At 38.6% G+C, this 23,912-nt stretch overlaps 3 protein-coding genes across 3 annotated transcripts; all 3 read right to left on the bottom strand.

The window, feature by feature from the left end:
- Positions 1 to 14,653: 14,653 nt before the first annotated feature.
- On the bottom strand, positions 14,654 to 15,001 carry OCT59_001497 (uncharacterized protein; the record flags this gene model as incomplete). Its single annotated transcript, XM_066139624.1, has 1 exon — positions 14,654 to 15,001. The coding sequence occupies one exon, from the start codon at positions 14,999 to 15,001 to the stop codon at positions 14,654 to 14,656; it is 348 nt and encodes a 115-aa protein (XP_065989015.1).
- A 93-nt stretch (positions 15,002 to 15,094) lies between these two features.
- On the bottom strand, positions 15,095 to 15,565 carry OCT59_001496 (uncharacterized protein; the record flags this gene model as incomplete). The annotated part of the gene is made up of 1 exon (XM_066139623.1): positions 15,095 to 15,565. One exon carries the CDS (start codon positions 15,563 to 15,565, stop codon positions 15,095 to 15,097), a length of 471 nt encoding a protein of 156 aa, XP_065989014.1.
- Positions 15,566 to 20,680: 5,115 nt separating this feature from the next.
- On the bottom strand, positions 20,681 to 21,040 carry OCT59_001495 (uncharacterized protein; the record flags this gene model as incomplete). The annotated part of the gene is made up of 1 exon (XM_066139622.1): positions 20,681 to 21,040. The coding sequence occupies one exon, from the start codon at positions 21,038 to 21,040 to the stop codon at positions 20,681 to 20,683; it is 360 nt and encodes a 119-aa protein (XP_065989013.1).
- Positions 21,041 to 23,912: the final 2,872 nt, after the last annotated feature.

Raw genomic sequence — 23,912 nt, 5'->3', positions numbered from 1 at the left:
GATAACCCGACAGGTTGACCTGAAATATTCAGGTCAGGTCATCAAATTCATGACCTGACACGGGTCAGGTCAGTGCTGGTCGGTCCCCGACCCGACCCGTTGACTGACATATATTTGGGTCAAATAAATTAAATAACGCCGAAACTTATAATGATTCTGGCGTTTTTACATGTACAATCGAAAAAAATACCGAAACTATCAGTTTCAGCGTTTTTACATGTAAAATCAAAAAGAAGAATGCCGAAACTAATTATTCCAGTATTTTTACATGTAAAATCAAAAAAAAATGCTGAAACTATTAGTTTCAGCATTTTTACATGTAAAATCAAAAAAAATGCAGAAACCATCAGTTTCGGCAGTTTTACATGTAAAATCAAAAGAAAAACGCCGGAATTAATGATTCTGGCGTTTTTACATGTAAAATCAAAAAAAAATGCTGAAACTATCAGTTTTGGCATTTTTACATGCAAAATCAAAAAAAAAATGCCAGAACTAATTATTCCGGCATTTTTACATGTAAAATCAAAAAAAAATGCCAAAACTATCAGTTTCGGCATTTTTACATGTAAAATCAAAAAAAAAAACGCCAGAACTAATTATTTCGGCATTTTTACATGTAAAATCAAAAAGAAAGATGCCAGAACAAATTATTCTGGTGCTTTTACATGTAAAATCAAAAAAAATGCCGAAACTATCTGTTTCAGCGTTTTTACATGTATAATCAAAAAGGAAAATGCCGGAACTAATTATTCCAGCGTTTTTACATGTAAAATCAAAAAGAAAAATGCCAGAACTAATTATTCCAGCGCTTTTACATGTAAAATCGAAAAAAAACGCTGAAACTATCAGTTTTGGCGTTTTTACATGCAAAATCAAAAAGAAAAATGCCAGAACTAATTATTCCGGCGTTTTTACATGTAAAATCAAAAAAAAATGCTGAAACTATCAGTTTCGGCATTTTTACATGTAAAATCAAAAGGAAAATACTGAAACAAATAGTTTCAGCGTTTTATATATAAAAACAAAAGTAAAAAACCGTTACAAAACGTTTTTTTACAATATTTAATAATAAAACTTCGGGTAACCTGAGTTACCTGAAGTGACCTGAATACTTTCAGGTTAAATGGGTCAGGTTAGATCAGAACGGTTTATCCGACCCGACCTGACCTGAAAAAAAATTTCAGTTCAGATTAACCAGGTAACCCGATCCGACGTGACCTGTGCAGAGCTCTAAGCGAGACCTTTCACGGTAAGTTTTGAAAGTTTCATTCTTGAAAACTTTGAAACTTTGTTTTTTTAAAAAAAAAATCAATTTTAAAAAAAATTGATATTTTTTTTAATATTTTTTTAAGGGTTTAAAATTTGTGCGCACCTGCGTATGTGCGCATCCCATGGATATATTATATATAAAAGTCAAAAATAACATTCTAAATCCTTCATGACTCATTAAGTAAAGTTGTAGAATAGGCAAAAATACACATAGTAAATAAATTTTTAAGGCTCTATAATATATACGTAAGAGTTGCGGCATGAATATTTAAAAAAATCGGGATTTTACTAAAGTCACGTGATAAATAATGATCGACAAATTTACTATATAAAAATTACCAAAAATGGAGGGGTGCGCACATGCGCGGGTGCGCACAAATTTTATTTCCTTTTTTTAATTGGTATTGGTGAGACCTTTTACAGTAAGTTTCAAAAGTTTCATTCTTCAAACTTTCAAAACTTTGTTTTTTTAAAAAAAAAATTAATATTTTTTTTTAATATTTTTTTAGTTATCGGCCGGGGAGACCCTTCACGTAAGTTTCAAAAGTTTCATTTTTTTGAAACTTCATTTTTTTTAAAAAAAAATTTTTTAATATTTTTTTTTTATTTATTTTTTTTAGGTATTGGCAAGACACATTAACCTATTTAACCATGAGTTATCCATCATTTCCACGTAATGCGATAAAGTTACCCTCAACCCTCAAGTATTTAAATATTTCAGGCTACGTTTGTGACTCCCCTTATACCTCTAAATCAACCAATTTATGCGATTATAGTATTATAATTTTTGGATATACAAATCAATTGCAATGTAAAAAGTGCAAGAGAATATCAACTACAGTCAACTCCCTCTATAGTCACTCCCGTTATAGTCACATTCTACTATATAGTCACACCAGTTGAATGTTCAAAACACTTTATTATTAAAATCTATCCTATATAGTCACAATCTATCTATAGTCACTATCACACCTATCCTTAAAAATCTTATATTAAAAAGAACCATTTATAATCACAGTTATATAAAGAATATATTAAATAACTTGGCATCTAATAATCGTACAAAGATGTATCATAGCTTGTTAGAATCATCTCACTGAAACGAATTGAATGGTAGTAGTTTTATCCTTTTTCTTTGCTAGTTTTTACGGCCAGACTACCTATTGCCTTTTATGAGACTAACCTCGGGTTTATGTCCTATCATCTTCACTAGGCAACCATTATACCGAGTACTTAATTTCTCAGGTAACAGCACCACTTTACCCCAAGGTATAGTAGTGACCTCAAGGACAGGACTGCGCACATGCCAATGGCCTCATAGGGAACGTTAGAAGGACACCATGACCCTTAGTTGAAATGTGCGGCCTAACCGTACACACTAATTCACCATGATGCAGTCCAACTACACTAATCCCTGTACCTTCACGCTATTGGTTGTAGCGTTCGCAGTAAAATTCTTTTTTAGTTCCGTGGTCATGGGGATCGAACCTGCGACCTCACCATACTCAGGCTTAATGAGGGTCTCAGTGACTAACCACCAAGATAGGGTGACCAACCCTAGTTTTATCCTTTTCCTGTGCAAACAGTCTTTTGACTTTATCTTTTATTTATATTTTAACTTCGAAAATGAAATCGAACAATATTATAAAAATAAGAAAATAAACGAATAAAAAATAAAAAGAGTAGCTTCACGACTCATACAAGTAAAGAAATCTAAACTAAAATAAAATAAAGCAAAGAAAAACTAAACTATTACAGAATCGCATACCTCAACTTTACCCGAAGGTCAGTGTGAGTCAACTATCTAACATCAAAAAATCCAGTCCGTTACCGAAAAGAAATCCTAAGAGGTTGAACTGTTAAGCGGCGCAGAAAATCCAAGTGCGAGATCCATGATCCATCCCGAATTATAGAAGAGGATATCCAAGAAATCCAGGAATCCTGAGAAACTGTCGCCAAAGAAGAGTTGTTATTTTGTGGGGAAATAGTAGTAAAAGAAAAATATGAAGGTGGGCCACGTAATTTAGAAGCAGCTGAGATACCCTGCGACTTCTCCCAAGCATGGAAAAGAACATTCCGACATAACCAAATTTCACCATAAAGTTCGACCTGGAAATCATTAAGAAGAGGAGAAATAGTCTTGTATATAACAGAGAGAGGAAAGTATTGTTTCAAAAATATCGTTAAATGCGCAGGTAACAATCCTCTAATGAGCCAAAGACATGACAAAGAAGGAGTGTCATAGTTCCAACAGTCTAAGGCAGAGAATCCAGTCTGGAAAGCAACATCCAATGATTTCAGGGATAAAAACGCAGATAAGCAGGAATCTCTGAATTTAATCACTTCAGAACAATGTGTTAGGTATGGATTGAGATCAGGGAGGATATATGGATAAGTCCAAAGATGGTTCAAATCTTCTGGAGCAGAATTGCACTGTGAACAAAGCCAATCTGAAGAGTATAAATAAGGTTTGCGTTGTTGAAGAGTAGTTAAAGTAGGCAGTATATCTAAAAGGAGTTTGATACGGAAGATCCAAAATTCAGGACGACCATTCTTATGTGAAGCAAAACCTTTAATTTGTGAAAGGCAGAAGTGTATACCAGCCCAATCGAAAAGAGAAAGAGAATCAAGAGCAGTAAAGCGTACCATTGAATAGAACGATAAAAGAGCACGAGCATCCGCAATAGAGCGAAGGAAGTGACGAATATTATGTCAATAGGCAGGGAATTAAAAGATAACAAGCATGGAGCATAAACAAACGCCAAAGGAGAGACGGCAGGTTGCAAAGACGAATGAGCATCTTTTGCCAGAGAATCCGCTTGTATATTATAGATGTCATCACCATGAGCAGGGACTTTAATCAAATCAATTTTAAGATTATGATCCAAAATAAGGTGTCGAATAGAAAGCCAAAGAAGATGATTAGGTTCACGAAGTAACTTTAGTGAAAAAGGAGCATCAACAAAGCGTGTCCATAATAAAATCAATTGACTACAATCGGTATAAATAGAGATTGAAGAGCTACGGGAAAGAGCGTTTAGTCTTAATACCACAGCATAGATCTCAGAGTGCAAAGCAGAAGGAAAACATGAAGGCAGGTGCAAAGATGAAGATTCAAGAATAAGTCTGTCATCATCAAGAGCAAGCCAAGCAGAGGTCATAGAAGAAGGTGAAGAGTCCTTAGCAGGATGGAAAGAGCCATCGGTATATAAAGATTGCACAGAAAGGGGTAAGACATCATCTTCAATCCTCGCCATGAAAGAAGAAGAAAGAGCGGAAGAAGCAGACAAGGGTGGATTTGTCAAGCGAACAAGGGCCAGAGAAGTAGCATAGCTCCATAAAGTAGATAAAGTTATGGGAAGGTAAGCCGCAAATACTTTGGTGTTTCTGGTAGGATAACCCACAGTTTCCGATAGGATTACGTTAAAAAAGCACTTTTCGCTATTACAGCATTGTTTAATTGCAGATTTCTTGGATAAAGTGGGGATATTAAAAGAACATCCAGGACAAGGGTTATAGGATCGTTCATCAGCCGAAGTAGATACAGGAAGCCAATGAGACATAATAACAGAGTCTTGTTTCCTGTAAGTGATACACACACGGCCAACAGATAAAGTTTGAGTAGCAGAGTTAAAATTAACAGCCCATTGAGGATAAAAATGATAATCTTTAATAGTATCATCTAGTAAACAAAGTGAAGCTATTGTAAAAGAAGAATTAATAAAATATGAAGTCAAAAATAAAGAAGAATCAACTGAAGAAAGAAAATTATTTTTAATAAAATTAAACCAAGAAGGAATCCGTCCTTTACGACCAACAATACCAAGATAACGAAGATCAGACCAATTCATAAGATAACGTCCACAAGGGGAAGCCAACTGGGCAAGTACAAAAATGTTCAAATTTTTCTAGAGTTTCAGTCTGAAAAATCGAATGAGGTAAAATCGATTGAAGCGGCAAAGCTAATTGTAAATTCCGCCTCAGAGGTCAGAAAGGGAGAAATCAAGCAATATTCAATCGTAAAGAAAACAACAATGAATTAAACAAGGTATGTGTCCGAAGAGAAACAATTTGAGACCAAGGTTCCAAGTTAATAGTGGCAGGGCAACTTTCAGCACCTAAATATCCTTGAAGGTAGGAAATAGCATAAAGGACAAAGTCTCAAAAATCAGGATGAGTAAATATCTTTTGCCAGGATGCGATATGAGAGGAAAGAAGCCGGTAAAAAGAGAAAGGAAGCTTGAGAAATAACAAAGCCAACAGAGTAGTCACAGCAAGTCCAGCTTTTTTCTGTAAAACTGAGAACATGGGCGTAACAATTGACTGGATTGTATTTTCAGAAAAAAGTGTGGTTTGTAGACGAAATTCCAATCTCAAGAGAAGGACAGCATTGTAGAGATAGGCTACATGTTGTGCCAATAACTTTTTAGGACCAAGAAGAGCAGCCATATCTTTAACCATAAAGCGTGCCTGTTTAAGTACAAATTGAGGTGAAGCAGATAAAGAAAACCAAACTCCTAAGAATCGAAACGAAGTATTAAGAGCTAATGAAGAAAGAGGAAGAGAAGATTCAATAATCAAAGGAGAAGGTGAAAGATCAAAAACAATCTTCGAAGAAGGGGAAAAAGATGAAAGAAGAACATATTTTGCTGAATTAGCTTGAATATTATTCAAAGTATAAAATTTAGCAGTAATAGAAAGACGATCTTCAATGCCAGACTTCGAAGAAGCAATAAGTGTAGAATCATCTATAAATGTCAAATGTAAAACAGGTAAAGGATGTTATTCAAATTCAAGTAAAGAATATTCTAATAAAGCCGAAGATTTTAAAATAAAAGGATTTCGAGCTTCTTGATTCAAAACAGCAAGTAGGGGATCCAGATAAATAACCTAAAGCAAAGGGGAAATAATTTCACCTTAATCGATACCAACACGTACATGATAAGCAGCAGTATCACCATGACAAGTAATAATTTTATTATTACGTCGTGTAAAAAGATTTAAAATAAATTGCACTAAAAGTGCAGGGATATGTAATCTAACTAAAGCTAATTTAAGCATATTCAAATCCATAGAATTAAAAGCTTTAGAGATGTCTTGAGAAACAATCCATAGTTCCTGATTATCAGTAGAGTCATATTTTTGTTGATGAATAATTGCATCAAGCATTTTGATAGGAACATCTGTAGAACCACCAGGTAAACCAGCAAAGTTACCTCCTTGAAGAACTTTATTATTAGCAAGAATGTTGGATAGACGATTAGTGACGACCTTAACTACACATTTCGAACAGTTTCCAGAAGGGTAATAGGTCGAGTGTTCTTGAGTTGAGCATCAAAATCATGGGGCTTAGGAATAGGGTAAACCACGGCTTCACGCCAATCGGCAGGAATATCACCACAGGAGAGACAGGCATTGGCAAGTAAAAGAGAGAAATCCAAGGCTTCATTGGACAAATGTTTTATCATTTCATAAGAAATTTTTGAAGGGCCGGAAGCTTTGTTATTTGGCATGGAGGAGATTACATCAGACCATTCATGTAAAGAAATAGGTGCCAAAACAGGATCATATATAGAAGCAGATACACTAAGAAGAGGAGTGTAAGCATGTTGCCATCGAGCAAGGAAAGAGGCGATAGAAGAATAGCAGACCAACGGAGGAAAAACAATTGATTGGAAATGTGTTATGTCGTCGGGCTGGATGTGGGTCTCGCTACCGCTCCACCCACCTCGGCCTCACGGCCTCGCAGTACCTCCTTCCCCCCTACGGGGGATCAGGAATCCCCATATATCCGCCACAATCTGGGACAACATATGGAATAAATATATATACCAAATAACTAGAAAACAATAGAAAAGGAAGGAATAACGGATATAATGAGAGGGTTGTCCCGGATGTGGCAGATGTGGCAGATGTTTCAGAAAAATTATGAGAGGACATCCCCCAGAAAAAGTTTTATTTTTACCCCCCCAGATCCGCCACATCCGGAACATCTGGAACAAGTCAGGATTCTGTCTAATAATCTATTGGAAGCAGTGAGACAGCAAACCAGGTAAATTAGTAGGTAAGCCCCTAGAAGGTCTATAGAGCCAGTAAGACCAACCCCATCCCGCCCCCGTCAGAAAAAATAAGTAATTGAACAATGGGTATTGAGAATAGAGCATATTCAGATAAGTTTAGAAGACAGTACTAATCCGTCTTCCTCTTTTTTGCCTCCTTAAGGCATTTATCAATACACTGTTTACACGCGTCATCAGAATCTAAGATTTTCTGTCCAAGTTTTTTGCATTGCCGATTGTAAGCCGTCTGCTGTCTCTTAGCAGCGGTTTCTTTCTTTTTCTCCTTAGTCTTCTTCTTTGATCACCCAGTCTATTCCAGTAAAAGTATTCTTATGCATACCACAAATTGTGCAGTCACCATGCAGCCGGTAACGCCCATTTGTAATCATATCTTGTATTTCACTAGCCGTCTCAGTTTCCTTCTTGCACTTTAGGCAGTAAAAACGTGTCATTTTAAGATTTGAAGTCTAAAACCATTCCTTTAATTTGTTGTAATATGTCACACTTAGAGAATTACTATAAGTACTACAATCTCTCCGGAGTACCAGTACAAATTCTAAAAGGTGAAGAGCACTACAACCTATACAAAAAGCCCCTAAAGGAAAAGTCAACAGAACGCCCAAAGGTAATTGTATGGAAACCAAATGCAACACATCAGGCAGATCTTGCAGAGATGCCAGTTGACCCCAAAGGATTCCACTATTTTCTCGTAGTGGTGAAAGTTGCAGGAAAGAGAGTTGATGCAGAACCCCTAAAGGATAAGACTGCAAATAGAGTTTTAAACGGGTTTGTCAAAATCTACAGAAGAAATCGTATTAAGCCACCAACACACAGACTGGAGACAGACTCCGGATCAGAATTCACTAACAACCAGGTACGTGATTTTTTCCTGAACAGCCTAGGGGTAATGATAAGGTTCGGAGAGCCAGGAAGGCATAAACAGCAATCTTATGCTGAAAGAGCTATCCAAGCCATCCAAGAACCCCTTCTTAAACGAATGGTAGCACAGGAGTTGAAAACCGGGGTGACATCCGTGGAATGGTCAGAAGATTTCCATAATATAGTGAGTAAAGTAAATGAACTCTGGCAGAGAAATCCCCCAGACATTCCGACAGGATCACCCAAAGTGTCAAAAAAGACGGATCTCCTCTCTGAAGGAGCACGTGTCAGAGTCAAGTTAGATGAACCTATCTCAGTACTCGGTAATAAACTTCACGGAAAATTCCGTACAGGAGACATAAGATGGAACCCAAACATTCGTGTAATCAAAAAAATGATACTCTCACCCGAACAGCCTCCTACATATCTCCTTAATGGACCACATGGTCGATTAGGTGTATCCAGATGTGCATATACCCGAAAGGAATTGCAAGTAGTTCCTATTAATGAAAAGCCTCCACCTGACTCTGTGATAAGAGGACAACCTGAAAGATTTGTTCCTGAGCAGATACTTCGGCATCGCATTAGAAAAGGTCAAGACCAGTATTTGGTTAAGTGGGAGCGCTATCCAGACACTGAGGCTACTTAGGAACCTGCTGACCGGTTGAAGGAGGATGTCCCTGACTTAATTCGCAAATTTTGGGAATAAAAAAAAATAGAAGAATTAAAGGGTCTTATTTTTTATCCCCTCGATTAGCATCAGGAACTATCGGGATAAAAACATTCTTCCCATCACAGGTAAAGGCTATATGTTCACGTGATTCATGGACATCATAATTGTAACGTTTCAGACACGTTCGGCTTAACCCAATTTCCCTATGCTTGTAACCACTTAAGACTGCAAGGTCCTCAGTGATAGCATAATCAGGGGTAAGTTTGATTGTCACTCCCTTTACCATGCCGAATGTCCTACCTGTTCCTGAAGCACCAGATATGTTATATGTAATACTCTTGTCGATATCCAACCCTAATTCCTCAGCAGCTTCTCTCTGAATAAAAGACGCATTAGCACAAGTGTCTGCTAAACACTGAATTGCTATTCCATTAACCTCCCCATCCAGTGCTAAAAGATCTTTAGTATTCTCTAAACGAGCTATGTCAATATCCATAGGATCATCTACCCTGATATCCTCTTCTTGTTCCTCCTCAACTAGGTCCTCCGGAATCTCTGTGACTTTTCTAGCAGACAATAACTCCTCCTGAAGAATCTCACGGAGTAATTTCCTAAAGTCTGCAGACCTTAACAGGCTTAATAAATCATTCTTAGTAACAGCTTTTGCAGGTGTAGACTTACTACCAGTAACTTTCACAGGAATCTTAACAGAGGTTACTTTGCCTTTCAATGGCACACTAGAAGAGCTAACTGCTGTCTTATTTGGGGACGACTTAAGAAGTTTTGAGATACTCGAACCTACTTTTTTTTTGACCCAACACGAACCATATAGACATCACCATCTTTTTCTCTCAATTCTACCTTTTCACCAAAACTCGCAGTATCAATGTCCATAGCATCATCATTAAGATCGAGGTTTCTCATTGCTCGGGCCAAATCCAGATCATTATGTCTATCTTTAGCCTTCTGAAGTTGTTTTGTAAGTATTTTAGACGTCCCACGTTTATATCCCATAATAAGATCAATAGCATTTTGATGATCATCCAAAGTCCACTCAGGAGCATCAGGGTCATCACCAACATCATGATCTACATAACCATCATCCCAATCAGGGATCCTGAGGATCCCGAACAACACGTCTCTGTGGTTTTGGTCGAACAGGTTTAATCTGCCGTCTATAGACTGGTGGATTACGAACTGGCCGAGCCTGTAATTGTTTAAATTGCACCTGAAAATTCTTGGTAAGTTCCTCAGCTTGAGCCTTAAGTAACTCTTGTAATTGTTCTTGAGTAACCCCAGATGACTTTGATGTCAGTACGACAGGTTCCTGTTTTCCTAACGGAGGTTGAGTTACATCACTGTAATCTGCTTGAAGTCGTCGATTTCTATCTTGTAACCCCAAGCGCATTTCAGCCCTTCTCCGTTCTAAATTTCTCAGATGTTTAACCAAGTCATCAGGATTAAGATTACTAAACCTTTCTGCTTCAAAAATATTATCAGCCAAAAGACCTCTAAAGAACTGGTCAATAATAAGATCATCAGTTAGTTTTAGTAATTTTCCAGCTCTCTTTACAGTTCTATAAAATGCATCGACTGGCTCATTTTCCTGATAAAGACTGTTAAAACGGATACGTTTCTTTTCATCTAAAATAGTTGGAAATTGTGTTCTAAGCCAATAAAGCGCCTGGTTAGGTTTAATACCTGGAAAAACTATAGAACGATTATTATTAGCAGCAACACCAGCATCTGCAGTAGCTGGAGCAGCTCTATCTGTCGGACGAGCACCAGCTCTTCCCCAAGCTTTATCTCCACCTATTAAATCATGGGTAGGAATAAATGCTGCTCTAATAGTTACTAATGCATTAGCTCCATCTGTAGGATAAACATGCATTTCTTCAATTCATTTACATAGGTACCTGCATTTGGTCCTCCTGCACCTTCTGGTATTACTAATGCTACAAAAGCAGCTAAATTAGCTCCACCTCTTGAAGTGATACCAGAAAGTTCCCAATTTTTTTCCTGTAATTTCTCGATCAAACCATTCAGCCGCTTCACCAGCCATGCAGCTTCTAAGTATACCCATAGCTTTTTTCCAAGACTCTGGTGGCCCTCCAGCAGCGTATGGGTTAAGATTAATAGTATCAAGATAACCCATATAAAGCCTAACAAATGTATCAACATCGTCAGTAGCTTTACCCTCAAAAATCGGCAATCCTATCGCAGTGGTAGCCATATCGTCTCTAGTGGATTGTTTAAAAGAGGTGGAGGAGGGTTCAATTGTCTAATTCGAAACCATTGTACCTGAATTCTAAGAGCAGCTATCTGTTGGAAAAGTCTATTCCTAAGTCTCCCTAATGTCTGAATCCCAAAACGCACCCTATTATTAGCATGTGCTAGCTGTGCATTAACCTGTCCAAGTTGCGCATTAACCAATACAAGTTGTCCTCCAGTCCGAGTAGCCCTCAGCCGCCAATGATTTAAAAGGATATTACCACGATTCACAGCATTTTGAGCCTCATTACGATCCTTTACTGCTTGAGTATAATCTGCTTGTAATACATTACGTTCATGTCGTGCCTGATTACGTTCACCTATAGCCCGTCGACGAAGCTCTACCATAGTATCATAATCTCTTTGCAGGTTATGGTTTTCTTCTATGAAATTATCATTGGCAGCACGTATAATAACTAATTGACGTTCTAAATTAGTAAACGTTTCATCAAATGCATTTATCTTACCTTGTGCAAAAACTAACAAATCTTTTGTAATACCAAGTTCTTCATGTTTTGCTTTACAGCGATACATTAATATATTAATAATATGTTTGATTTGATTATTTGCCTCCTGTATCTCTGAATCAACAGTTAAACGACCCCTGGTAGTCAATAAATTTGCATGAGCCTTTAGTATTCTAACTAATTCATCATCATCTTTTTCATTGACCAAGTGTGCAGGAGGCGGTCCAGTAGGTTCTGAAGGAGTATAAACTGGAATTGGTGTTGATGTCGACATAGTATTTAAACTAAGTTAGAATAAAATTCAAATGGATCTTTATGTATACAATTTGGACGAGTACACGACCGACTCAAGACAAGGCAATGAGTTTGCTCCATCATGGCCCTTTCGATTAGCCGTAGCAGGTAGCTCAGACTCAGGTAAGACAACTATGATCATTAATTTGTTAATGGGTGACAAGAAAGCAAAGGAGGATGGTAATCGGTATGTACTATGTGATGCAGTACTTTTAGTTGGCAGATATCTTGACGAGCCGAAGTGGGCAGTTGTACATGATTTTTTCGAAGAGGAGAAGATCCCATTCACTGCAGTAACCCATAGTGAGATTCCAGAGATTGACTCCTTCGACCCTACTCAAGCTACTGTGGTAATCTTCGAGGATCTGATGGATGCACCTAAAAAAATCCAGGATCTCATCACTGGTTACTTTACACATGGACGACACAAAAATATTTCATGTATTTATGTAGCCCAAAGATTCTTTGCCATTCCTAAGGCTATTCGAGAAAATGTTAACTACATCTCACTGCATGGAGGTCATGGGAGCCTTACAGATACCAAGAGAATCATCCGCCTATATACAAAAGAATCAGAGTCATTAGCACCAGTAATTGATGATCTTACTCTGCAACGTGAATTTGTAGTGTTTGATCTTAGACGGTCCAAAAGTGATCCACTGTCCATTCGAGTAAGATGGGATACTAGTCTCAGTTCGATCACAGAGCAATCTCAGTTCAATCCTAGTTCGATCTCAGTTCAATCTCAGTTTGATCCAAGTTTGAACCCAGTTCGATCTCAGTCTGAACCCAGTTCAATCACAGTTCGATCCAAGTTTAGTCCCTATGGTCAGAAAGCTGTATTTGAAGCAAAAAAAGGTGGACACTTGATTGAATTTGCTCGGGTATTTCCATCCCCTAAAGAACGTCAACATTTACTTGTACCTGGTGTCTTAGCCAAGAATACAGATACCTGGATTAAATATGTCTTTCGGGAAGCTTATGGACTCTCTGGTAAGACCCTAGGAGCTGACTTTCAGGATTTCTTAGCAAAAGTACAGGGTAGGACTGCAACGACTGAAACTCTGAAAACTGAGAATGTGAAGGAGTTATTCTCCCGATATGAAGCCCTGAAGTCTAGTCACCCTCTGGATAATAAACAAATAATAGAAGGTATTGAAGTCCTTCTACAAATCTTTTCTAAGAGCCATATGAACCGTCGAGCATTACAAGTAGGGATTAATAGTATCTTGTGAGAATATCAAGTAATTCGTCTGCAGAAGCTCTAAGAATCATAGCACTTTTTTTACGGCCTTCAAAGTCAATCCTTAACATCTTAGCCTTCAACCCTATTGCTCCTAAAGCACGAGAAGCAAAGTTCTTAGTCATTGGATTACTTATATGATTTACATAGTTCTCATAGAATGTAGTGAAAGGCTCGTCAATACCATCTGGATATGTATCCCTTAGAAATTGATATAAAGCAATTTCTCCACTGTCATAACCTATGGCTATAAGCTGTTCGAGAAGCCACTTCCTAATATCTTCATATGGCTCTCCATCCATAATATTCATATCCAGTTTTTGTGTAAACAATTTTGTAAAGTCCACATTACTTCCCCGACGAATGATCTGAACTAACTTATCCCTAGTAAGTCCCAAGGCTTGTAGAGGGTCATTCTCATCACTAATCTTCTTTATAATCTGTCTGTATAATACACTGGATAATCCTCTATATGCTGTTTTTGGAGTGACTACTCCACAGTTTTGGCACTGGTTTATTACGATTGATGTTGACATGGCTATCTTTCTTTATGTAAAAAAGAATTATTCAAAATTAAGTAACTATTCGGAGCAGTCCTTGCACAACTTGTCCGTTAAGTCACTTGGGCTTACAGGCATGAGACATTCCCTACACAACTCAATATTAAGCTCTGCAAGTCTCGGGGTATGGTCCTCCAAAGTTCGTGGACGACTGGAAGGACCGGAGGAAGGTGTTCCGTTAGTCGTATCTTGCTGTAAGATAAAATCATCATATTCATCTTGGTCAGCCTGAATAGCAGTTCTGATTTGTTGTATATCATTGAAAGTTAACCGCTGCCCATCAAGATTTTCCTCATTATAGCGTGTTTCATTAATGATTTCCTCTATGAGCGCCTCTTCTTCATAATGGACAAGGTAGTAATCCTCAACTACCTCATAGTCACTCTCAATCAGTCTATAATATGTTCTAGTACCACGTCGAACATAACGTCCTGTATCTGTATTTAAATATACAGGTTGCTCTTCAGGTGGAGGTACAGTTTGTCTACGGACAAGCCTTCCATCAATATAATCATGGGATTCCATAACTATTCGATTAAAGGTATCTCCACCGATAATAATTGGACGTCCAGTTATAGGGTTAGCTATATAAGGGTAAGACATGTCTTTTTTCTGTACGTGTCTACATACCTAATAGTTTTCTTCAATTTACAATAACCAAGTGACACGGTCATCAGTCCTTATTAAAAAATGCAAGGATACCTGATGACAAGGTTACATGGTCATCAATCCTTATTAAAAAATGCAAGGATACCTGATGATAAGGTTACATGGTCATCAATCCTTGTCGAAAAAATGCAAGGATACCTGATGATAAGGTTACATGGTCATCAGTCCTTGTCAAGAAATATGAGGATACCCGATAAATAAGCTACTCCTGTTGAGTCCATTCATTCCACTCCCAGTTCAGTCCCCAAGGGTCGCCTCCCCATCTTTGTTTACTTAATGCATGCTCTATGGTTTCCCTCTCGGGGGTCCACGACCATCCCATTCCTAAGCATTTTCTCCATAATATAAAGCTGATCCTCGGTGAGGCGGTCTATCCATCTTTTATAGAAGTCGTTTACATCTTCAAATGATATCCAGTCAATATTCCCTTTTTCAAACGGCTTTCCAAGAGCTTGGACATGCCCAATTGTAGTAGCGTAATTTTTCCATCTCTTATATGCTTCTTGACGAACCTCCTGCCACCACATACTATCTACTTTACTCGCTGCAATAAGGTCAGTATCTGGGATCTTTGCAACAATGCGTTCAACTATTTCTACTGGTAATCGGTCCAACATGATGTTATGTTACTTATACTATAGCCATCTTCAATTACTGTATGCCCATTACAAATGGATAAAAAATATAAACTAAATTCGTACAGGAGCCGCTTATGCAAGAAGTTCTGCTAAGGTTTTCTCAGCCTCGTTTTTAGTAATAGCTCGCTTTGGGGGACCGGTTGATAAGTCCTTAGTCGCATTATAATACAATTCGAAGAGGACCTCAAGCTTATCTAGGAGAGCTTGTTTATTCTTGTATGATTCACGGATTTTTGCTATCTTAGCAGTATATGCCGCATTATCTGGGAAGAGTTTTCTGGCCACGAACTTCACATATGATACAGGAGAATTTGCCGTCTGGATTCGCTTAATATACTTCACATGATCCTGGACAAGGTAGCTGGTTTTGCTAAACCCAGATACTAATGCGACTACTATAGTGTCTTTTAATGCACGGATAATCTTGAGGACAGTTTCATCAGAGACAATGGTGAACTGATTGTGTGATGCATCATAAATAACTTTATCACTAATGCTGTCAGTGCTGTTAATAATGCTTGCTAATTCGGTATATGTTGACATGATTCCTTATACTTTTTTGTACTTTGTAATAAATAGGAATCTTCAAATTGACTTTACATTCAAGCAAGAAAAAATATATATACCTACTGTAAACCCAACCGCATTCTTGGCAATCATGTCCAGATAACCTTGTTTGCATTTTTCACATGGCAGTATCCTGCGGTTTCAAACTTGAGAGCTTTCAATGCTTTGGATGCATTTTCTGGACAAGTGATAAGTGTAGGACTACTCGGCTGTTCCTCTAGAATAAATCCATCTGTATGGATGCGTCGTACTTTATCCTTATATGGTTCTAATAACTCTGAAGTCGTCTTCCGTCCATGTGCTAATAAGAATGGAGCGATCCTAGGATACTCACCCTTGAAGGGACTACCTGGGTTTGTGAACTGGAATCGCCACTGGTCAGATCCTACTGGTACGATGGAGTCAAGTGTGTGGCCTTCTGGAAACTTGAATGGATCTGTTTGATCTGTAGTGAGTGTCTTGTAATTGCGTTTCCTCTGGCAGAGTGCTCCCCATAGTGTATTGAGAACTCTCTTTGCAACACGACCGGCCACGCCACCCTGGTTCTTTATATTGAAGAGAAAGTGGACATACTCACCAAATATTACAGTCCCAGGAATTCTTGCTTCTCTGTCATATATCAAGGCATTTGGCTTTCCATCCTGGATTAACTGTATATCGAGTCCAAGTTTCTTTGCTCGTTGTAAGTCAATAAATGTATAGACTCCCCTCTTATTCTGTCGGAAGAGAATGTCATTACCACTTACCTTGCCCTTGGGCGCTCCCTGGAAGCTAGCACGAAATAATCCATACAAGGCATAACCTCTATGGTCTACAAAGTCTTTGAGTATTTGAAACTTACCTTGTCGGATTGGAAAGTTTGCATTTGATTGCTGAATACTTGGATATAAACTTGTCACGTCGTATTGCCTTCCATAACCCTTCCATTCATTGTCTGCCCAGATAAGACCTCCCATCATTGCATCACTTATCCACTCTGCTTCGACTGGGTCAAGAGGATCATTGGCTGGAACCCCTACACTAAACCGTTCAAAAGCCAGAGTGCAGTTCTCTTGTACGACCAGTTGTGGTAAGATAAGTCGATTCCTAGACCGAACTTCTTTGTAGCCTGTAGGAAGGAATCCCGCTCTTCATGGATCCTCTGGTATGTTTCCTCAAGTGTTTCATATATTCCAGTTTTACAATTCTTCTCGATAGGGATGAAGGAGTAACTATCAGAGTTCTTACCTTTCTGAAACTGTCCAACTGTAAGAGACTTAACTGTCTTACCATTGTATATTGTTACTACATTATTAACCCCATCTTCACGATAAACAAAGGGAGACTTTTGTTTTCTATCTAATTTGCTAGGGTGGAGTCTTCCGGGTAAGGTTGCTTGCCGAAACCTAGGGGTTTAGGCAAGATGGCGTTTCGCCGAAAAGCGAAATTCTGCCGAAACTATATTAAAGTTATATTAAAAAACTGGCGAAACTTTGGAGAAAGGCGAAACTGCCGAAACTTATTATAAATGCCGAAACTGCCGAAACTCTGCCGAAACTATAATAAATCTATAGTAAAATTTTGACGAAACTAATCGTAGGATTTTGAAGAGGTTTAGACAAGCAACCTTACTTCCGGGATTCAGTGCAAGAGAGTAGTGGCCTTCAGACAAAATAAGTGTTGCACATCTGTCAGATTTGCTCTTAGAAATTCGAGTGGAATCCCCTACAATATTAAGTGCAAGGCTTCCTGCAAGTTGTTCAACCTTATCCATATATGAGACTGGAACTGGAGCATCACGATTGAGACCTAATGCCTTTTTGATATACTCGGGCTTTTCGATTGACTTTGGCATTTTAGAGAATGTGCCGTAGATATATTTCAGGCATTCATACAGGCAATCATTTAGCTCCCCGTTGCAACCCCCTGCAACCGGTGGGGCATCTCTCACATAAATTATGAATCGTTCAAAATAATCAGGGTCTGCGTCATCCGGTAGTTGTGCTTCGTCGTAGTGGTCCAAGAGTGAGAAGAGGCTGGCTGGTTGGTTTCCTGATGTCCATCCACCGGGTTTCCAGTTTTCATAGGGGAGCAGAATCTGAAATTTATGTGTCGGATACCGATTGGAGTCGCTGTCCAAGTCTTGCTATTGCTCCTCTGGAAAATCTTGCACCTGAATACTGTAATTCTTTGATATCCGGTCTTGTAGGTAAAGCACGGACAATCTCTGAATAAACCATTTAATGTATTTATGAATTGTGTTCAGTTGTAATATAGGTTTTTTATACAAAAAATATAAGATAACTAAGAAGTACTTATCTTATTAAAAGGAGTCAATCTTGCTGCATACACGATCAAGATCCTCTTCATCCCAGTCGTCAACAATTCCATTGGCGGCTTCCCATTCACGTTCCATATCAGTTTTTGGACATTCCTCGGGGATTTCTCGCGCTTTACCCTTATTCATCTTCATAGTTTCATAACCGGAGGTGGTAGGGATAATCTCGGCATCATGATCCTCCTTATATGCTCTTATTAGATCTGCGAGTTCTTTACGGCTAGGTGTTTTAGGTGAAGTACCCATTATATTCTATCCAGTCCTGAAGTGGTCTACTACCTCCCTAAGGTAGTACTGATACTCGTCCTCAATACGTGTTGTGGGACATTCCTCTACTTCAAATGCGAGTATTTCCCAGTCATAGTCGTCTGACACGTCTTGGTACTTAGCCCATAAATCCTTACCTGTATTGTAGAGATTATTGAAGACCTGGTCCTTTGAATTCTTGACCCATGGCTTACGATCCCATCGGTGCCTTTCATGCCAAGCCCAGTGTGCTCGAGTACCTTCCTTTGGTTCAGGGTCCCAGTCAACTTCTAGTTCTGTGTCAGGTTCTGGGATAGGTTGCTCTTCAGGAGCCGGTTCTGGGTCAGGCTTAGTAACAGATGCAGAAAATTCTGCGGGAGACTCGGGTTGTTGTTCAGGAGCTGGGTTCACAGTTGTAAAATCTGAGTCAGATAGCAAGTCATCTAAAATGTCGTAGTCATCATCAGCTTTAAATGCAGGTTCCTCAGCAGGCGGTTCATTTTCTTGATCAGGTTCCTCATCAGATAGATAACAGTCCGAAAAGCTATCTATAGGTTCATCAGTATCTGACTCTATAGGAGCTGGAGATTCTTCAGGAATAGGATCCTCATTGATGACAGGTGCGGGTTTTACCTTCAAGGAATCGGGTTTGGGTGGTACTGGTGGTGAAGTCTTTTTGGGAACTACAAGTGCAGATTTCTCTTCAGTAGGCTTTTTCTTGACAGGAGCGGGTTTTTCCTCAGCAGGTTTCTCTTGTACATCTTGTGAATTATTAGCAGGAATGCTATATATATTTGCCAAGAACTTTTCCAAGGCTTTGGGATCAGATGCGGGCTTCTCAGGAGTTTCTACATCTATTCCTTCTATATTGATTTCATCTGTTTCGTGGATCCATTTTTTGGTGAGAAACTTTTTGTAAAGGTCCTCCCTGGATATGCTGTAAACTCGTGGTGTTGCCTTACCTACACGTATTTTTCTGCTATTTATACCCAACTCATTTGATAGGATTCTAGAAGCGTTTATCTTTGATAGGGGTGTAATGCAATGAGTTTCACAGTATGAAGTATATACCCTATAAAATTCTTGAACAGGTAGGTCGGTTATATGATTTTTTACTATGAGGTAAGTGTCCTTTATGAATTGAAATAGGGGTGGGAGAGTTGATATGATGTGATCCTGCTTAGATGTTGTCATAGGTGGTGGATTCCCATTGAAGTCTGGGTAAGTGTCTGCAATGGCTCTCAAGTAAGCATAGAATGCCTCACTGGCGCCTGGGTATTTCATAGCATCACTGAGTTTCTTAAAGTAGTTAAGGTCTCCCTTGCGGGATGGTGACACATCCAAGAACACTGTGCGCCTATCGTCATTCTCCACTCTGAGAGCATTTTCATTGGTGAGTACAATAGTGGATATAAAGTTTTTGTAATGTGTTGGCGTCTTGTATTTTTCATGGATTTCCATTATGTCACCTGTTACCTTATCCTTCAACGATCGATACAGATTATTCCACTGGCTTTTTTCTGTAGGCATTTCCTCGAGGAGGAGAAGAATCTTACCCTGTAATTGCCCATTGAAACTTCCAAGAATCGTTTGAGGATCGCTGGTCTTATAAACAAGTTGAGTACCTAAGACACTACGTTGAATGAAATCTGTTATAATACTCTTACCCCAACCCTGTCCAGATTTCAGGTAGAGAATCGAATACATTTTCCTTCCAGCTGCCACACCGGCCAACCACTTTATGATATACTCAGTAAGATTCCAATCGCCTGAACACCAGATATCCCTGAATGTGGGAGAAGATAAATTTAACTGCCCTGATGGGTTGTAGACTCAAAATTGGATATCGGACGCAGGATATGGAGAAATCCTGGGAAGATATTGAGATAAAGTTGGCTACCTAGTTTAAAGATATGGGATTTTTGAGGGTCACAGGTAGCTACACATACAGTACTATATTCGATCATAAACCATTTGTTGATATTGAATTCAACCTTTTGTGAAGGACCTTGTTCGGATTGTGTGTAAAAGACTTTGGTAATTGGACGGATAAGTTTACTAATATTTTTATCGGGGATATGCTCGAGGTTTTTGATTTCTGATCGCCACATGAAGACTCCATGTGGGTTGGAGCAGGGGATAAAGTAACTGCAAAGATAACCTTTAGCTTGATTGAGATCCCTCATATTCTTTGCAGCGTTAATGAGCCGTTTAAGCTCATCAATACTAAAAGCCTTCTTCTGTTCACCGAACTTGGGGATAACTTGAGCTTGAGTGCTAGTTTGGGCAGTCATTTTTTGTTCTATCAAATCGAGTACTAATTTATAGTTACCTAATCTTCAATTGCCGAATATTTTTCCAAAAATCTGCACTCCTACCAATTTACCCTCCTGTAGTCTTATGGTCCTGCGATTCTGCGGTCCTCCGGTCCTCCGGTCCTCTGGTTATATCTGGTTATCTTCTAGGGGTAAAAAAAAACTATAAACCACGAACCTTTACGACTGCTCTAAATCTTCCCTTCCCCTTTTTCAAACTACATATATCTGAAATCCAAACCGCTCAAGAGCTCCTTTTACTATAGTTAGCTTTTTTCTAGTGTCCGTTAACTCTTTACAAGCCTTTTGATACGCCTTCCATTCAAGTTCACGGAGGATACCCTCCTCCTCCAATGATTGGCCAAGAGCATCATTTGCTTTTTCCTTCTTTTCTACTGCATTGTCGTATGCCTCCTCGGCTTTTTTATGCCGCTTCCAGAGTACTCGTTCAGCTTCGGCTTTCCAGATTGGGCTGACTTCTAAAAGACGTGGCCCGAAATTGCTACTTGGAATGTGTTCCAGGATATGGCCTACAAGTTCGGGAATTACTGATACTGCGTGCGGGGTATACATGTTATCTGTCCTTATAGGTTACTTATGGTATACCCATTGTTCAATTACTTATTTTTTCTGACGGGGGCGGGACGGGGTTGGTCTTACTGGCTCTATAGACCTTCTAGGGGCTTACCTACTAATTTACCTGGTTTGCTGTCTCACTGCTTCCAATAGATTATTAGACAGAATCCTGACTTGTTCCAGATGTTCCGGATGTGGCGGATCTGGGGGGGTAAAAATAAAACTTTTTCTGGGGGGATGTCCTCTCATAATTTTTCTGAAACATCTGCCACATCTGCCACATCCGGGACAACCCTCTCATTATATCCGTTATTCCTTCCTTTTCTATTGTTTTCTAGTTATTTGGTATATATATTTGTTCCATATGTTGTCCCAGATTGTGGCGGATATATGGGGATTCCTGATCCCCCGTAGGGGGAAGGAGGTACTGCGAGGCCGTGAGGCCGAGGTGGGTGGAGCGGTAGCGGAGACCCACATCCAGCCCGACGACGTTATAGCAGCTTGTTTAATATCCGAAGGATCCGTTAATAAAGTAGGAGTAGAATCCAATACAACCAGAATGCGGTCGAGAACCATCGAACGTTTTTCTACTGATAAGGCAGATTCAATAAAAGTGCTGAGCGAGTTTGAAAAGTGTTCATCACGTAAAGCAGTGTAGTATTCCACAGAGTCCGTAAGATGTTGGGCGAATTTAATGGACAAAAAGGCAGAAACTAAATTCTTTTGTAATCGTAAAAACGATTTAAATTCAGATACAGGAGTTGTAGAGTAGATAGGAACTGAATAATCAGGAAGTAAAGATGCAAGATTCTCTAAATGGGCAGGTAAAGCAGCAGTTATTTGCAAAATTTGAGTAGGTCGATTAAAACGATGAGTTGTAAGGCGATATAAAAATCGATCTAAAAACTTGTTAATAGTAATAAGTTTAGTTAATTCAGGAGAGTACGAATGTTGGTGCATGTTGGAGACTTTTTGAAAGGGTAATGTTTCAATTGCAGCACTGAGTATGGCAGCTTTCAACGCATGCCACATACGATCAAGAGAAAGAGAAGAAAATTCGGAATAAGAATTATACTGTCTATCCAAATATACTCCAAGAGAATCATCCACTTTAGTAGTAAAATTATTCCATTGTTCAACCGAAGTAGAGGTATAAGAAAAAATTGTACGCATTTCTTTTTTTTGTTTAAGACGAGACTTAGCTAAAATAGCCAAGCAAGAACTAAAGTCAAAAACAGTTGTAAGAACATTGTGATCAGTAAAAGGGTGATCTAAAAGGTTAGGGCAAGCAACCACTTGCGAAAAAAAGACCAGGAACAGGAAAACCAGGTGAAGACCAGATATAATCCAGTCTAGAAGATCCATTAGCATGATAAAAGGTAGGATCAGGGCCCTCGAGAGAAGAATGAGCTTGATGATCAGTAAAAAACTGAGATGAAAGTAAACGAAGGAGTTTAAAATGATTGGGTGAATAATTAGAGTGAGCGATTTCATCAACATTGAAGTCACCGAGAATTATTACAAAATAATTATTAGCACGAGCATGATCGAGCCAAGAAAGAAGTTTGGCAATAAGATCATTACAAATAGGCTGATGAATAGAACCAGAAGGGGGGTAATATATAGAAATAATAGAAATTTTTGTTTGATGAAAAAATAGATCCAATTTAAGAAGACAACCATTCCAAGGATCAATTGTTTGAACATGTTTATGAAGGGGATTATGTAACAAAATACCAACACCGTCATGAGGGCGAGAAGAAGATGAGCAGGTCCAATAGGACCTAAAGTGATGTTGGGAATGTTCATTTTTGAAAATAAATTTAGCACTTGAAGGGGAAAGGCGGGTATCATTTAAAGATAAAACACCAAAAGAAGAATGAAGAAAAAAATTAAGTAAATGTTGTTGTCGAACCGGAAAACATAAACCATTAACATTAATTTGACCAAATTTAATAAGGGGAGAAGGGTGAGGAGAAAAATTATGTTTTTTATTGTCCATCATTACTACACTATGATAAAGAGCGTAAGTAGCAAAGGAGAATAATTGGTACTCAATAATTAATAGGAGTTCATGTTGTCGCGAGCAGCCAAGAATTGTTTTTGTTGAGCCATGCCTTGTTGAACAGTTTTAGTAAGTTCAGTAACCGTAGCAGTAAGAGAGGAAAGGCGATCTTGTGGTGATGTGGCAGGACCAGGGATCAAACTCATACAGGGGGGAAGAGGAATATATGATTGAGCGATAAAATTAGGACCGTTTGGTGGGGAAGCAGGGGAACTAAAGTTTATGAGGTTGTCAGTTGTCACTAAGACGTCTAGGATCAGGAGTATCGTTATTATCCCAGCCTTGATCTAAAGAATCAGTCTCGCGAAGAAGAGGAGCGTGTGGGTGCGAGGATGTAGGAATAGGAGGAGAAGAATGTTGATCCTCTAGCCATTTAACACGATGTTGAAGCTGAGCAAATTCTGCAGTGAGATAGGGATTGGAACCGGTTAATGTTAACCGGTTAATTAACCGGTTAAGACGGTTAACCGGTTAAAGGATTTTGAAAATCGGTTAATCAGTTAAAACTATATTTACCATAATTCTAGTCAGATTTATATAATGCGGCCCAGAGACATGTAAATTGCGGCCACATGTTCCTAAACTTGAAGTTTTAATGCCGAATTTTTTTCTATTTATTTATAATAATTTTAGTGATACATAATCTTCCTATAACTAAATATGCAAGTAAAATCAAAAATTGGTACAATTTGCAGTAAAAAAAGTTTTTAAAATATTTTTGATATTAACCGGTTATTAACCGGTTAAGACCCTTGGTTAACCGGTTAAGACCCTTGGTTAACCGGTTTTTAACCGGTTAAGGTT

Source organism: Rhizophagus irregularis, chromosome 1 (genome assembly GCF_026210795.1).
Source record: "Rhizophagus irregularis chromosome 1, complete sequence".
Lineage (NCBI taxonomy): Eukaryota > Fungi > Glomeromycota > Glomeromycetes > Glomerales > Glomeraceae > Rhizophagus > Rhizophagus irregularis.
This window is presented reverse-complemented; position numbering and strand designations above follow the sequence as displayed.